General features: G+C 53.4%; 1 protein-coding gene across 4 annotated transcripts in view; it reads right to left on the reverse strand.

Moving 5' to 3' along the window:
• TTC28 (tetratricopeptide repeat domain 28) overlaps positions 1-13969 on the reverse strand; it is a 704109-nt gene that overhangs the window by 31012 nt on the left and 659128 nt on the right. For all 4 annotated transcript variants that reach the window (XM_034949042.3, XM_034949043.4, XM_057301024.2 and 1 more), the window contains one exon: positions 5104-5248. In XM_034949042.3, the coding sequence (XP_034804933.2) occupies positions 5104-5248 (145 nt within the window). The remainder of the gene's footprint in view (positions 1-5103; positions 5249-13969) is intronic.

Below are 13969 nucleotides of genomic sequence, written 5' to 3' on the forward strand. Positions count from 1 at the left end.
GGCTCATGTGCAAATGCAACCGGGCCCTCCTCAAAGATAAGCGGACATGCTCACCCCATCCTGACAGCAAAGGACAGCGTGGTTCCAGGAAAGAGCCACGACAGTGTTTCCCTTAGGCCAAATTAAATCACATACTGGTGTAAGGCCTATGGTAAAATATTATTCTGTTCCACTTTTCATACTGTCTGACCTAGTCCCTTAGCAATAGGACTGCGGCTAAACAAAGGCAGTTGTTCAAATAATTATATGCCCCATGTGAAGAGGCTAATCGTTTTAGTCTTGAAGTGTCAGTGATTCACAGTCTTGGACTTTTGGCTTTGATGTGCATTCTCACTGAAAATGTGGAGACGGGTCTGGCTTGGCAGCTGACAGCGGCAGCTCTGGAGCCGGCTAGCGGTGTTATATCGCCCTCTTGTGGCCTCTGGAGCAGTGCGTGGGTGCTTGCAGCCAGAAGCAGGAGAATGATCCAGGCCTTCCCCTCCACCTGGGCAGCGCAGGTGACGAGTGCCAAACCCTCCCGAGATGACGGGGTCACTGAGGCTGACCTGCCACAATTCGGCATGGCCCACTGGCCTCGGGTGCTGGCCTCCATCACCACCATTAGCAGTCTGTGAGTGACCAGACATGAGAACACAGGCCCCTGGCCCAGATTTTCACCTGTCTTCCCTAGGTTTAGGACAGTGTGTGCCTGGCACAAGTCAGTAAATATCTGTTGAATGAATGGATAAAACTGGGGATGGAGAGGACTCCTAATTAGACTCCAACTTTTCAGTTAAGTGTTTTTACTGATACACAATGGATCATTTTAGTTAGCCAAGGAACAGTGCTTGCTCTGATGATTTACTTTAATACCTTTAAAAAGGTTTCACTCTGTCTCATTTAAAGCAGCCAAACTCCTTCCCCTGTGTTCAAATACCTGACTCACAAAAGATTGTATTTGTAGATATCAGGAACTAAGGATGTGCTTTCCAACTGCATGCCTCACCTCAAGATAGGACTGCAGCCTGTGGGTGGGTTCAGGGGCCCCTTCACATTCTCCACACAACCAGCTCTGAAGGGCAGCAGAAGCACAGGGTGCTGCTAGCAGCATGTCATTTTTTGAAATGCCGGTGACAGTGCTTTTTGCTTTTCCCAGTGTATAAAGGCATTATTCTGATCATTGTTCTAACTTGCTTGAGGCTTAAGTCCATAACCTTCCCCCTTCCTAGCACCCCTACAGGAAAACTAGGTTGTCCTGAAGCCAGCTACCACTAATCCTGATAGCATATTCTTTAAGTCACGGGAAAGTCTGCAGGGAGAAAAACTCTAAAACACATGGCACAACTTTTATACATTCAGAGGATCCCTTTCCAGGATGACCTGTGGTGCTGGGGAAGCACTGGGATGGGTCAAGGCAGGGCCACCTCCTGCCCTCCACCTCTTCCTGGCCTCCACCAAGCCGATTTCTGCCTCAAGTACAGAGCCGCCACAATAGTCACGGCCTTCAACTGGCTCAGCGTGGACACCTCGGCCAGTGAAACCATGCTCAGGGGTGGGGCCTGCAGGCATGTCGACTGGAGCACGCCCCCACCCTGAAATCACTGTGCTGGCTGGCAGAGGCAGGGGGCTCACTAGATTCAAAGCTCCTCGGGAACAGGCCCAGCCCCTTCCTTCTGCTTCATCCTCTTGGGAAAGCCCCCAGGTTCAACCCAAGAGCGGCCATGAAAAGCCTACTGGCTGATTTCTAAGTTGGCTCTTCTGCTTTCTGTGCCAAACTAGACCCAAAATGCAATGCTGCTTTGGACCCCATACCATTCCAGAAACTTTACTGACCGCCAACCTGTACCAGGCCTTGTAACAGCTGCTGGGGACACAGAGATGAGGGGCAGTCCTTGCCTTCAGGGACTGTAGAGTGGGCAGCAAGCACAGAGCTAAGTCCTGAGTCCAATCAGGCACAGCTGCCTCTCTGTATCCCTGGGGGATTATTCCAGGACACCCCTCAGATACCAAAATCCTCAGATGCTTAAGTCCTTGGTATAAAATGACATGGTGTTTCCATTAACCTTCATACAACCTCCTGTATACTTTAAATCATCTGTAGATTATTTATAATCTAGATTACCTAACAGAAGGCCTACATGTCACTTCATTCACATGGACTCAGTGTAGTAGTCGGCATGTAGCAAATTCAAGTTTGGCTTTTCATAACTTCGGGGAATTAAAAAATATATATTTTCGCTGGGCATGGTGGTTCACGCCCGTAATGCCAACACTTTGGGAAGCCAAAGCAGATGGATCGCCTGAGCCCAGGAGTTTGAAACTAGCCTGGGCAACATGGTGAAACCCTGTCCCTACAAAAAATATAAAAATTAGCTGGGCGTGGTGGTGCACACCTGTAGTCCCAGCTATTCAGGAGGCTGAGGTCAGGGGAGTGCTTGAGCCTGGGAGGTCGAGGCTGCAGTGAGCTATGATCACTGCCACTGCATTCAAGCCTGGGGACAGAGCAAGACTCTGTCTTAAAAATATATATGTATTTTTTCAATCCATGGTTGAATCCATAGATGAGGAACCCATGGATATGGATGGCTGATTGTCTCAGGTACCATAAAAAACATCCAGGTATGCAAGGGGCCCAGTAGTGGGGAGGGGAATGAAGGGATCCAGGAAGGTAAGGAGAAGAGGCAAGGAAGGTTTCAAAGAGGAGGTGACACCTCAGCTGGGCCAGAGAGATGAGAGGAGCCTGCCAGCGCCAGATGACCTGAGCCTCATGGGGGCAGAAGCGGCAGTCACAGCCAGTCTCCATCTTTGCCCTCTGCTCCCCTCCCGGTCCCCAAACACCAATGCAACATTAATGGAACAAGTAATCTGGGGACCTGAATGCAAAAGGAGAAATGCAAAGGGAGACAGGCAAAGGCCTCAGAAGGCCCAAGTGGGTAAAGAATGGAGAGTCCAAATAACCTTCAGAGGAGCGGGGATCCCTGGGAAATGCAGGCCTCAGGGCGAGCAGGAGGGAAGGCTGGTAGTAAGTCACTGAAATGGTTTGCATGACAGTCAGTAGCAGTAAAGAAAACTTGGAAAAGCAAGGGAGCTAGGTTTATATTTCCTCCTCCAAGGTATGGCACATAAATCAGGGTAAGTGATGATGGTATCTCAGAAGCTTTAAGCTGGAGAATTCTCTGCAGTTTTGGTCATCTCATTAAAAGGAGGATGCAGGAGAGGGTCATAATCCTAAGAAGGGAAGGACAACCGAGCACGTGCAAGGACTGCAAGAATGTGCATGCAAGGATGTGATCGGATCCGGGAGGCCCAGGAGCACAGGGAAGGCTTGGAGGGACAGTGGCAGTGACCCGGCACTCGGAAGAGGTATCTGGGCACAAGAAGCCACTGCTCGCCAGGCACACATTCACTGCTGCTGCTGCCTCAGGGGCTTTATGCACCTGTATGTTTTTTTTGAGATACGGTTCAGTTCTGTCACCTAGGCTGGAGTGCAGTGGTACGATCATGGCTCATTGCAACCTCGATCTCCCAGGCTTAAGCGATCCTCATACCTCAGCCTCCCGAGTAGCTGGGACTACAGTTGTGCACAATCATGCCTGGCTAATTTTTGTATTTTTTTGTAGAGACGAGGTCTCGCTATGTTGCCCAGGCTAGTCTCGAACTCCTGGGCTCAAGTGATCTGCCCGGCTTGGCCTCCCAAAGTGCTGGGATTACAGTCAAGAGCCACTGTGCCTGGCCAGGTGCTTTACACATTTGTCTAACCTGCTCTAACCTGTTGCATTGGGTGTTATCATCCTCATTTTCTAATGAGGAAACAGATACTCCAGGAGGGGAAGCAGCTTTGCCATTGTCACCCAGCCAGAAAAGGGCAGTGCCAGATGCAAATCCAGCTCTGCTGGTTCCCAAAGGCTCTGTGCTTTCCACCACACCCTGTCCCCAAGCCAGAGAACATCCAGAGGGCACTGGCAGGTAGCGCAGCCTCCTGACAAATATTAGGCAAGACACATCCTTGGAAGGCCAGGCAGGGAAAGGTATAGGCATTTTCTGGGGACAAAGAAATCATTGTGCAGATGTGGTTTCCCGGTGATACATTTCTCCTCCGTCATTTGGCTGGAGCAGAAGAGCGAGCTGCTGAAGGCCACTCCAACAGCTGTGAGACAAATCTCCCACCTGGCTGCAGACTGCTGGGAAGAAGGGGCCATGCATCCTGGCTAACAGCAGCCTGCTCGCCTGCTGCAGGCTCCCTGGGCTTTCCTAACAGTCTACGCAAAGGCATCTGATGGGCTCACCGTTGGGATTTGCGAAGATCCTGAGCCCTCCAGCACTCTCTGCTCAGTCAGAGGGCTGTGTTTGAATTAAAAAGTGATGTACAAAGACCAGGGCAGGTGAATACACACCACAGAAAACCTGTCTGTGGCAGATTATGCAAGGGTGTCTTTAACATTAGACTCTATGGTGGAGTCAGTGATTCCCAACAATATCTGAGGCTGAGGGCAAGAGGGAGGTGGGAATTGATTCTCTGAGACTCCATCTCACCAGAAAGCATAGCCCTGGCTCGAAGTTGCTCAGACAAGATTCTAGGATGAGAGGTGGGGAGGTGGAGAAGCATTCATTCCCAGTAGGGTGTGGGCGCAAGGTGCAAAGAAGCCCTCTGGGAAGGGCACAGCCACGGCCACATCCCCGAGGCATCTGCTAGGTGGGAAAGGGCAGCCTCGGCCTCACACTGATGCACGGCCCCTACTGACAACTGCTTAGAGGTGCACCTGTGCCTCCCTGAGCCGCACCATCACTCTGTTGGGCAGGCTGGGAAGGGAGCATCATTTCATTTTGTACATGAGGTCACTGAGGCTGAATGTACCCGGCTTGTAGGGAGCAGAGCTAGGGCTTGAACCCAGATTTGCAACTTAAAGCTCAAGGCCTCATCCACTACCAACCAACCAACCAAGTCTGTGCTCCACCTTATTTTTCCAATGCTCACTGAGAAGCTGGACAGAGCGGACTTGTGTTCTGGAAAGCCTCCGGTTGTCTCGGGAGCCCATTTTGGTGTCAGAGGGATACATGTGGGCGCTGACTGGTAAGCGATGTGTTCTGATGCAGAGGAGCCTTGTGCCCCCAGGAGGTGCTTACCCCTTCCATGGGCGCGATGAGCAGGTCATACAGGGCACGGAGCGGGGGCTTGGCAAACGAGCTCTGCCTCCTGGGAAGAGAGGAGGTCCCGTCCTGGGTCGGTGACACAGTGTTACTGAACAGGCTCGTCATGCTCTGGCAGCTCCTGGGGAGGGAAGGGCCGAGGGATCAATCAGGGCCACTCAGACAGGCAAAGGCTCACCCTGGCCCTCCAAGCCATGCCCCTGTATGGAACGCAGGCTGAGGCTTCACAGCAGCACCCCCGGCAGCCTCCCTCCCAGCTCCGTTCCCTTCTCTTCCCTTTCAGGTAATTTTCACACTACGGTGAGCACTGTCAGAAACCGCAGGGTAAACCAGCTGCACACAACAGCTTACATTTCTATGGAGTTTTTCTACATAATCAAATGTCCCTAAGTGCTGTTCAAAGGATTTAATTACATCCTGTGTGGAGCAATTGTGTGCAGGCAAACGTGAGGACCATTAGGAATCAGCGACAGCCACCAAGCCGATGAGGACAGTGCCCCAATGCCAATTAAGGTACCAAGGGGGCTGCAAACAGGACAAAGAGCATGTTGGCCCCCACCTTGGGCTCAGAGCAACTGCTGAGCACCCACCTGAGCCCCAGCACGGGCTCTGTGGCAAGGCAGTAGAAACCCCTGGCCCCATGGCCTCATTGGGAAGATGCTATGACCAGGCAGCAGCTGCAGAGTGGGTCGGTTTGAGTATGGCTGTATAGTTTTGTTTCGCTTTTAAATTTCTGTTCCAATGTTTCCAGGCATAGTTTTATTAATACAGAAGCATTTTCAACCCCAAGGACCCCAAGCTTCATACTTCCAACATGGGATGAGAGCATTCACTGATTCATTCATTCACTCATTCATTTGGAAAATTTTCCCCAAGCACTGGCTGTCTGCCAGGCACTGGTATAATCTCTGGGAACCTACAGAGGACAAAATGCACAAGTGAGCAGAAGAGATACAGGGAGGGGAAACGAGTCCATTTCCAATGCAGCAACAAGGCTGCCCACGTGCATCCTCTCAGCACCTGCCCTGTGGCCTGGCCACTGTGGCCGCAGCACAGCCATCAGTGACATTCTGTGCCTGATTACTGGACAGACAGTGATTTTTTTTTTTTAAACAGACAAGGTATCATCCTTCCTGTAGGAGATAGCTTAAAAAAAACAAAAAAAAAAAGACAAATTGTTGCTCTGTGACCCAGGCTGGAGTGCAGTGGTGCAAACATAGCTCACTGCAGCCTCAACCTCCTGGGCCCAAGTGCTCCTCCTGCCTCAGCCTCCTGAGGAGTTGGGTCCACAGTTATGTACCACAACACCTAGCTAATTTGTAAATTTTTTTTTGTAGAGATGGGGTCTCACTGTGTTACCCAGGCTGGTCTTGAACTCCTGGGCTCAAGCAATCCTCCCACCTTGGCCTCCTAAAGTGTTGGGATTACAGACGTGAGACACCACACCCCACCATCAGTGATCTCTTAACCTCGATTTAGACACTGTGCATAGTTTAAGAGTTTCTGCTACATACTCTAGGACTCTTAAGGGCAAAGACCATGCCTTAAACCAGATACACTGCTGAGGTTCAGTAGGTACTCTGGCTACTGGCAGTGACAGCAACTAGATTGTTGCCGAAGAAAAGCACAGAAGGCTGCTCCTCTCTGCTGGTCCAGGCCAGGAGCTGTGACATCAAAATAAATTATTTGAAAGATTCAGTGATGTGTTTTCCAGGTAAGGTTTCTACCCCTAGCTCTCTCCCACTCCTCCCGGTGATCTTGGCAATGCACCACTTGACCTAAATTCTAGGGTCATGCCAAGCCAAGCTCTCGGCTCCCTCAGCCCCCAGCCTGGTGCCTGTGAGAGAAAAGCAGAGCAGCAGGACTTGGAGGGCCAGGGAGCCCACTCACGTCCGCTCCCTGGCCTCACTCACTCTGGAAACGTGTAATTACAAGTGACGAGGGCTGCAGCATGTCTTTGCCATCAGAGCCAGTGAAGCACAGATAACCCTGGAGTGACACTCAGAGGCTCACTTAATTCCACAGAATACACTGCAAAGAGCAATTCTCCCCTCAAGGAGAGATTACCAAATTGCTCTCCCGAGGAGACGCTTTGGCATGACGCGCGGTGTCTGTCACGGCACTGTTGGTTACCACACACACATGTTCTCAGCAGACAGGCAGCATGGCCCTGAAGAGCCTAGGCTGCCATCCAGACAGCAGATGGGCAGCAGCAGGAGCACTAGGTGCCCTCTTCCTATGTACCTCAAGTTTCACAATCTAGATGATGGCCTGGACTATGGGCTCATGTACCCCCAACTTGAGGTGCCTGAGTCTGATCAGTCCAGCTGGGGGCGACCAGGGGGAGTGCCATGCTGCCAGACAGTGCTGTGGCCCAAGGTCCTCAAGATGACTGATGGGGACACTCCACAAACCTCAAGGCCCTTCGGCTTTGAACTAAAAAGGCTCCTACTAGAGAAAGAGACCCCAGCTCTAGGGAGTTCTCAGGACAGCCCCAGCTGTCCAGGGAGACCCAGGAGTTCCTTCAGCTGCTCCAAAGCTTGGCTACTTACTCCAACAAATCAGAACCAAACACCCGGCCCATCTGACCCCTCCCTGAGGAGCACAAGATGTCAGGTTGGGCAGTCCCTGGAGGTCTGGGCAGGGTAACCCTACTGGCAATGCTGAACTACACAAGGAAGTGCCAGGGAAAGGCTGGAGTCTGATGCTGGCCAGCAATTCAAAAGAGGAAAATGTCTGGAAGAAGTGGTGGACAGACCTGCTGAGCTCGAATCCCAGCCTTGGGCACTGCTTCATGCCCTCCAGTCAGGAGCAGTGTCATCTAGGGGCAGGGAGTGTGGGGCCTGGAGAGGATGGCTGCAGCACGTGGAGAGCCAGACAAGGCTTGGGCATGTGAGCTAGAGACAGGCCTGGGGCAGGAGGGCAGAGACCAGGCTGTGGATTCCAGGGCCTAAGTGCTAACGGCGGTGGCATCTTTTTATTGAAAATGCCATGAGTGCCAGAGGCATCTAAGGGGCCCGGTGGCGCTAACCCATCCCACATATGTCACTGCCCATGATGTGCCAGGCACCATGGGTGCCACCCAGGCCATGGGCCTTTGTCCTGGGTCCCAGTGGAGGTGGGGCAGCACCGGGGAGATAAGTCCCTGACTCCCACTGCTGGTCGGGCTGAGCTGAGGAAAGGCTCTTTGGGACAGCACCATTTGATCTGGGCTACAAGGGATGACTTGGTGGTACCCTGCCTGGACAAAGTGGAGGAGGTCATTCCAACAGAGGAACAACATAGGGAAATAGAGACTGGGGTACTTGGGGCAGTGAGTGTGAGAAGTCATGCGGACAGAGGGCTGGGGATGCAGGCCGAAGAAGAAAGTGGGCCAGATGGGCCTGGGCACTGGGCAGAGGATCTGGGGTTATCTTTGGGGAGAAGCAGTACCTCTTACCTCTTTAAACAACCAGGCTTGCCTGATCAAGAAGTTCCTCTCCCCAGGCTACCAGTTGTTTCCTAGGGGATGAGCATAAGGAGGCCACCTGTGTCAACACCCCTCCCCTGAGAACATTCCCCCATCCCCAGGGCTAACACAGTGCAGATTCTTCAAGAACCAGAGATTAATGGGGTGGCCAGGGCTCCAATGAAGGCTCTGCCTCTGAGTCTCAGCTGAGCACCCCCTGCCTGGAACTTGACCTTGTCCTGCTCTCTCCAGGCCGCCAAGCCCACCTGTGCCCCATCAGCACTTGCTGGCCTCTGCCCCCCTAGATGCCACATCAAGCACTGGCTCTCAGCCTCCCACCCTGGCCCTTCTTGCAACCTGGCAGCTCACAGACCAACTATTTCTGGAGCAACAGTTCCTGGGCACTGACCCTAGCCAGCCCAGTCTGGGTGGGCCCAGCAGGACCTGGCCACGAGGCCCCTTGCATTCAGGCAGGCGGTCCTTTGAGAATACTCCTCTGATCTGTGCTGCTATTCAGTGTGTGTGTGTGTGTGTGTGTGTGTGTGTGTGTGTGTGTGTGTGTGTGTGTGTGTGTGCGGGGGGCTGGGAACCTGTCCCTAGAGAGATCCTTTCCAAAATAAAAACAAAAGTGTAGAAATAGTTGGTAATTATGAAACAACAAACCAAAAAACCAACCAACCTGAAACCGTGATTTGAGGTCAAAGTAAATCCATCAAGACTTTCTCCCTGAGCAGGAGGCATCTGTGGCTAGCCGCCCAGCCCCGCAGCAGCAGCCTTCGCAGTCCTGCATCTGCTGGGCCCAGTGCTGCCTTCCTGCCCACGCCTCTTCCTTACTAGCTCTTCACGCAGCAGCTGCCTCTGGTTTCTCCACGCTAGTGGCCCTGGTCCACCTTGACAGCAGCCACATGTGGCTGGTCCCCACTGGGGAACTGCCCTGGGACTGATAGGCTCAGGGGCAGGGAATGGGAGTCAGGGGTCAGGGGGATGGCAGGCAGGAAACCAAGGCCAAGAGCTACTGAGGGTCCCTTGAACCCTGGGAGCCCTCCGCCAGAGATGCGCATGGTGGGAGGGTGTCAAGCTGGGACTCAGAGGACAGGATGTGGCAGGACACAGCCCCTCCCTGGTTGCATGGGCAGACCCAAGGTTTCCTTGCCTCCCCCATCATTAGTGCTGCTGCTGCCTTGTGCAGACTGCTGGAAGCTGGTAAGGGTGAGCTCCCTTTCACATGCAGTTTCTGTTCTCACTGCAACAGTTAAAGCAACCAATTGCAGCTGTCTTACTGGGATACCTCTGCCTAGAGATCTGCATAAAGATATATTCCCAACAGATCAAAACAGCAAAGCAGTCAGCTCCTTAGCCCTGAGCCTTAGTGTTCACAGCTGGGAGTGGATCACCAGTTTGCCTAGACATGTCACCAAAGAGCTGTGACTCTGGCAAGGAATGTCACTTCCCTCTTTTCCTTGCTGGTAAAATAAAGGGTTGGGCTAAAGTTCTTGTAGGGCCTCTTCTAGGGTTTTTAAAAAATTTTTTTTTACTGATGATCAATCCAACTGGAACTTCTAGTTTTAGAAAATGAAAAATCTCCTCTATCTAGGCAAGCCCTCAACCCCTCTGCTGAACCTCAGCCCTTCCTGTGTCTCCTCTGTGTGGGCATCAGGCATGGGACAGTTAGGGTGCAGGCTCAGCTTTCTGGTGGTGTAATCTGCCCAGGAGAGTTGGCACTACTGATACATGTCCTTGTGGTGGTGTGGTTTTGGGCCTCTGAGTCACAGCTGGCTGGCAGCAGGCACCCCAGGCTCTGAGCCCCAGGCGGCAGAATGCTCACAGCGGCTAACAGGTGTGCACTGGAGTGTGACGGATGACCTGCTCTCTGCCGTCCACCTTCCTACACTGTCACGACAACCTAGTCCTTCACTGCTTTGTAGAAGAACGGCCACAGAGGGCCGGGGGCTCCTCAAGGCAGCACTTTAGAGTATATATAGTATTGCTCTGATCTCCACAGGCCTTTCACCCTGGCTGACTTCTCTTTGCCTCAGCTCTCTGGGCTCTAGAGAACAGTGCTTTTCGCTTGCTAGAATGGGAGCTTTGAAAGGGGTGGAAACATGCTTCCCACGTGGCAGGAGCATGAGCCATGGCAGGGGCCATGCTGCCCATTTAGGAATGAAGACAGCCCAGAGTAGAACACACATGCACTCCTCTGCCGGCACAGCCAGGCCTGCCACGGCGGCCTCACCGGCTCAGGGCCTGTGAGGTTACTCCTCCTCTTCGGACGAGGAACCAAGGACCAGAGAGAGCAAGAGACCTGCACAAAGCCACCAGGCTGGCAGGGCATCAGGCCTCCCACTTGGCAGGATAGGGGCTTTTGCTGTGCCCTCCCAGCCGCTGTGTCCCTAAAGGTGGTGTGATGGTAGGTGGCCCCTCCTGGGGGCTGCGGCTCCAGGCTTCACAGCTGCACCACCCCGGGGCTCCAGCAGGTGGCACTGGCTCACTTTTCTCACAGTCTGTCCCGTGGCTGCCGGGACCCAGTTGGACTGACAGCCTAGCTCTCAGCAGAGGATCTTCTCACCTCACACTGTCTTTATTGGTTTATTCTTCAGATGATGTTTATTAACCTACTTCAGGAACATTTTCATTTTCTCCAAAGCACACAGTCTGTGTGGTGGCGGGAAAAGGAGAGGGTCCAGCATGCATCAGAGAGAGGTGAGGCCACAGAGGGTCTGCGAAGAGCAGCCAAGGGGCAGAGGGGTCAGGGGCGTGACTCATGTCTCTGGAATGATGACAAATGCCAGCTGGGCTGGGCTCGTGAATCTTCCCTTCAGGGAGGATGAAGGGCTCTATTCCTGAGGCAGGAGGAAGCCAGCGCACTGCTCACACTCCTTTGGGCAGTCTGTGCTGTAGCAGTGCCTGCGAGCGAGGATGAGCCTGTGTGCAGCTGCTCCCTGGCTTCCCATCCACACTCAGCTTAAAGAGTGGAGTTAATTCATGGTGCAGACAGCAGCCTGGGCAAGTCCCCCTCCCCCAACACACACACACACACACACACACACACACACACACACAGAGCTTTCTCAGGCTCTCACACTCTGAGGTGGAGAGTGAAATGCACACACCCACTCTGCTTGGGCCAAAAAACCTCTTTCAGGCAGCTGGGACCCAACAGACCTCACTGTGGAGTCTGCCCGCCCTGCCTTCTGCGAGGCAGGCTCTCACCTCAACCCACTCTGCTCTGTCACCCCTCATCTGGCTTCCAAGGCAGCATTTCTGCAGCAGTCTGGCATTGAGGAATCAGGTCTCCCACGTGAAGAACACAGCACTGCCTCCTTGGCAGAGAAGCGTCTACGTGGGGTCAGCAGATGAAGAAACAGGGGCTTGACTCTCCCTTAGCCAACGCTAAGAAAAGGGCTCTGGCTCAAGCCTGAAGATGACCAGGATGGTGGGGGCCCACCTAGCCCTGAGATTCTGGCCCTCCTGTCTCTGCAGTAGGGCTGACCAGATGGCTGGGAGGAGGGAACAAGCATGCTAGAGCTTAGTGCAATCTCGAAGAAACTCACTGGCTGGCTGGGGCTGTCTGCTCCACACACATCAACCCAGAGGCAGCCACTACCATGGGGCCAGTGCTGTGAGACTGCCTGGGGAGGGGCAGCTAGGAAGGGTACCACCTGAGGAACGCATGAAGGGGCGACCTGAGGGAAGGCTTTGCTCCTCACGGCACCAAAGAGAAAGGTGGTGCTCATTCACCCATTCAACACGGGCTAAGTGCCTCCTTGGTGGCCCTGGGTGAGCTGCAGGGGGGGAATTCAGTGAACAGGGAGATTTGGTCCTGCCCTCATGGAGTTCACAATTTGATGAGGACCAAGCAAGGCCCGATAGCAGCTGTGTACATGTGTGGTCACATGTGTGCGTCTGATCTTAACGCTTGAACACAGGTGGCAGAACGAGGCCTCTGGGAGTGTCTTCCTTTCTGCCTCTTCCCTGTGTCCCGCCCTCCTGCTCCTCTGGGGCTCAATTCCTCACCAGGCACTTGGTTCCTTCATGGTCTGTCTAGATATAGGGCCAGGAATGCTCACCCCAGGGCACATCTGGCCATGACATCTTTAGGATGGCTGGAAGGGAGGGGTGAGAAGGGAACTAAACTGGTATGGGGCATCTTCTAGAGTACGGACATGGAATCTCAGGGCCAGGTGGGCCCCCGCCATCTTCTGGGCTGTGACGTGAGTACACCACTCGCATCCTCTTCCAACCCTCAGCCCCGTTCACTGTGACTAATGAGTAAACAAAGATGCAAGGTTAAACATCTCCTCTAAGGCAGCAACATCAGGGGCAAGGCCCCACCACTCCATGCAGTCAGGCAGCAGAAAGCCTGTGGCCTGAGGGGGGGCCCTCTGCTCTCTGGGGAGCCAAAGGCCTGGTGCGGTATGGCATCAGGCCCTGAACCCTCATCTGCCTCATCTGGCTTGTGCCCTCTATCCCAGAAAGGCAGACACTGCACAGAGCACTAGTCCAGGGGCCATCTGTGAAGACCCTGTCCCCAGGTCAGAGTTCTACAGGGGTCAGGGAGGGTCCTCGGTGGTGGCAGCTCATTCAAGGTGTGGCTGCCATTTCTCAGCCCGCCATTTCTCTTCTGATCAGACACATGGTCCTCACCTTCTCAGGATGTCTTTATTGCGCATATTCACCTGCCATGCCCTCTGTGCTGCTCTGCGGTCAGGCTGCCCTGGGGGGAATCCTGCCTCTGCCCCTCACTTGCTCACCTGCTCACACTCACTCAGGTGAGCCCCTCAACCCCTCTGGGCTGCAGCTTCCTGCCTCACAGGCGAGGACTGCACCTGGCAGACTGTCAGTGTAGCTCCTGCTCTGCTGGGATCGAGCTACCTGGAAAATCCTTTGGTTCCTTCCTCCCTCAACTGAGCCCTAACCAGGATGCTCCTAAATCCCCTCTGGGGCTCTCAACTGAGCTGCATCTTCTGAGGTAGCTGGCCTGAGATCTGAACCTGAGTTTTAAGACGTCAATGGAAAAATTAATTGGCAAATACATTATATTTAAGTAACCAGAGATGCCTCAATTCAATTAAAAAACAGGATTCTGAAACCATTCAGTGACTTCCCTCCACGAACATCCTCACACGAAAGGTTTTCTCCTCTGGGAGGTGAACCTGGTGAACACTGCATTTTAAGTACTTATGCAATAAGCTGCGGGCGCTTCTACCTGTTCCCCTCCTTAATTGCCATGTGCCTGGCTGCTCCTCCAGAGAAGAGCCACAAGGCTGGGCAGGTACAGGCAGGGACCCTGGCTCTTACGGCGGTGCCTGTCTCCTCTCAAGCCCAGGAATGAATCTGGAGCTGCATGTGGTTTCTCTCCCCTTGCTCTTGGACTCTCCTGGGCATGCTGGGTCC

The sequence above is a fragment of the Pan paniscus genome, chromosome 23, assembly GCF_029289425.2.
Source record: "Pan paniscus chromosome 23, NHGRI_mPanPan1-v2.0_pri, whole genome shotgun sequence".
NCBI lineage: Eukaryota > Metazoa > Chordata > Mammalia > Primates > Hominidae > Pan > Pan paniscus.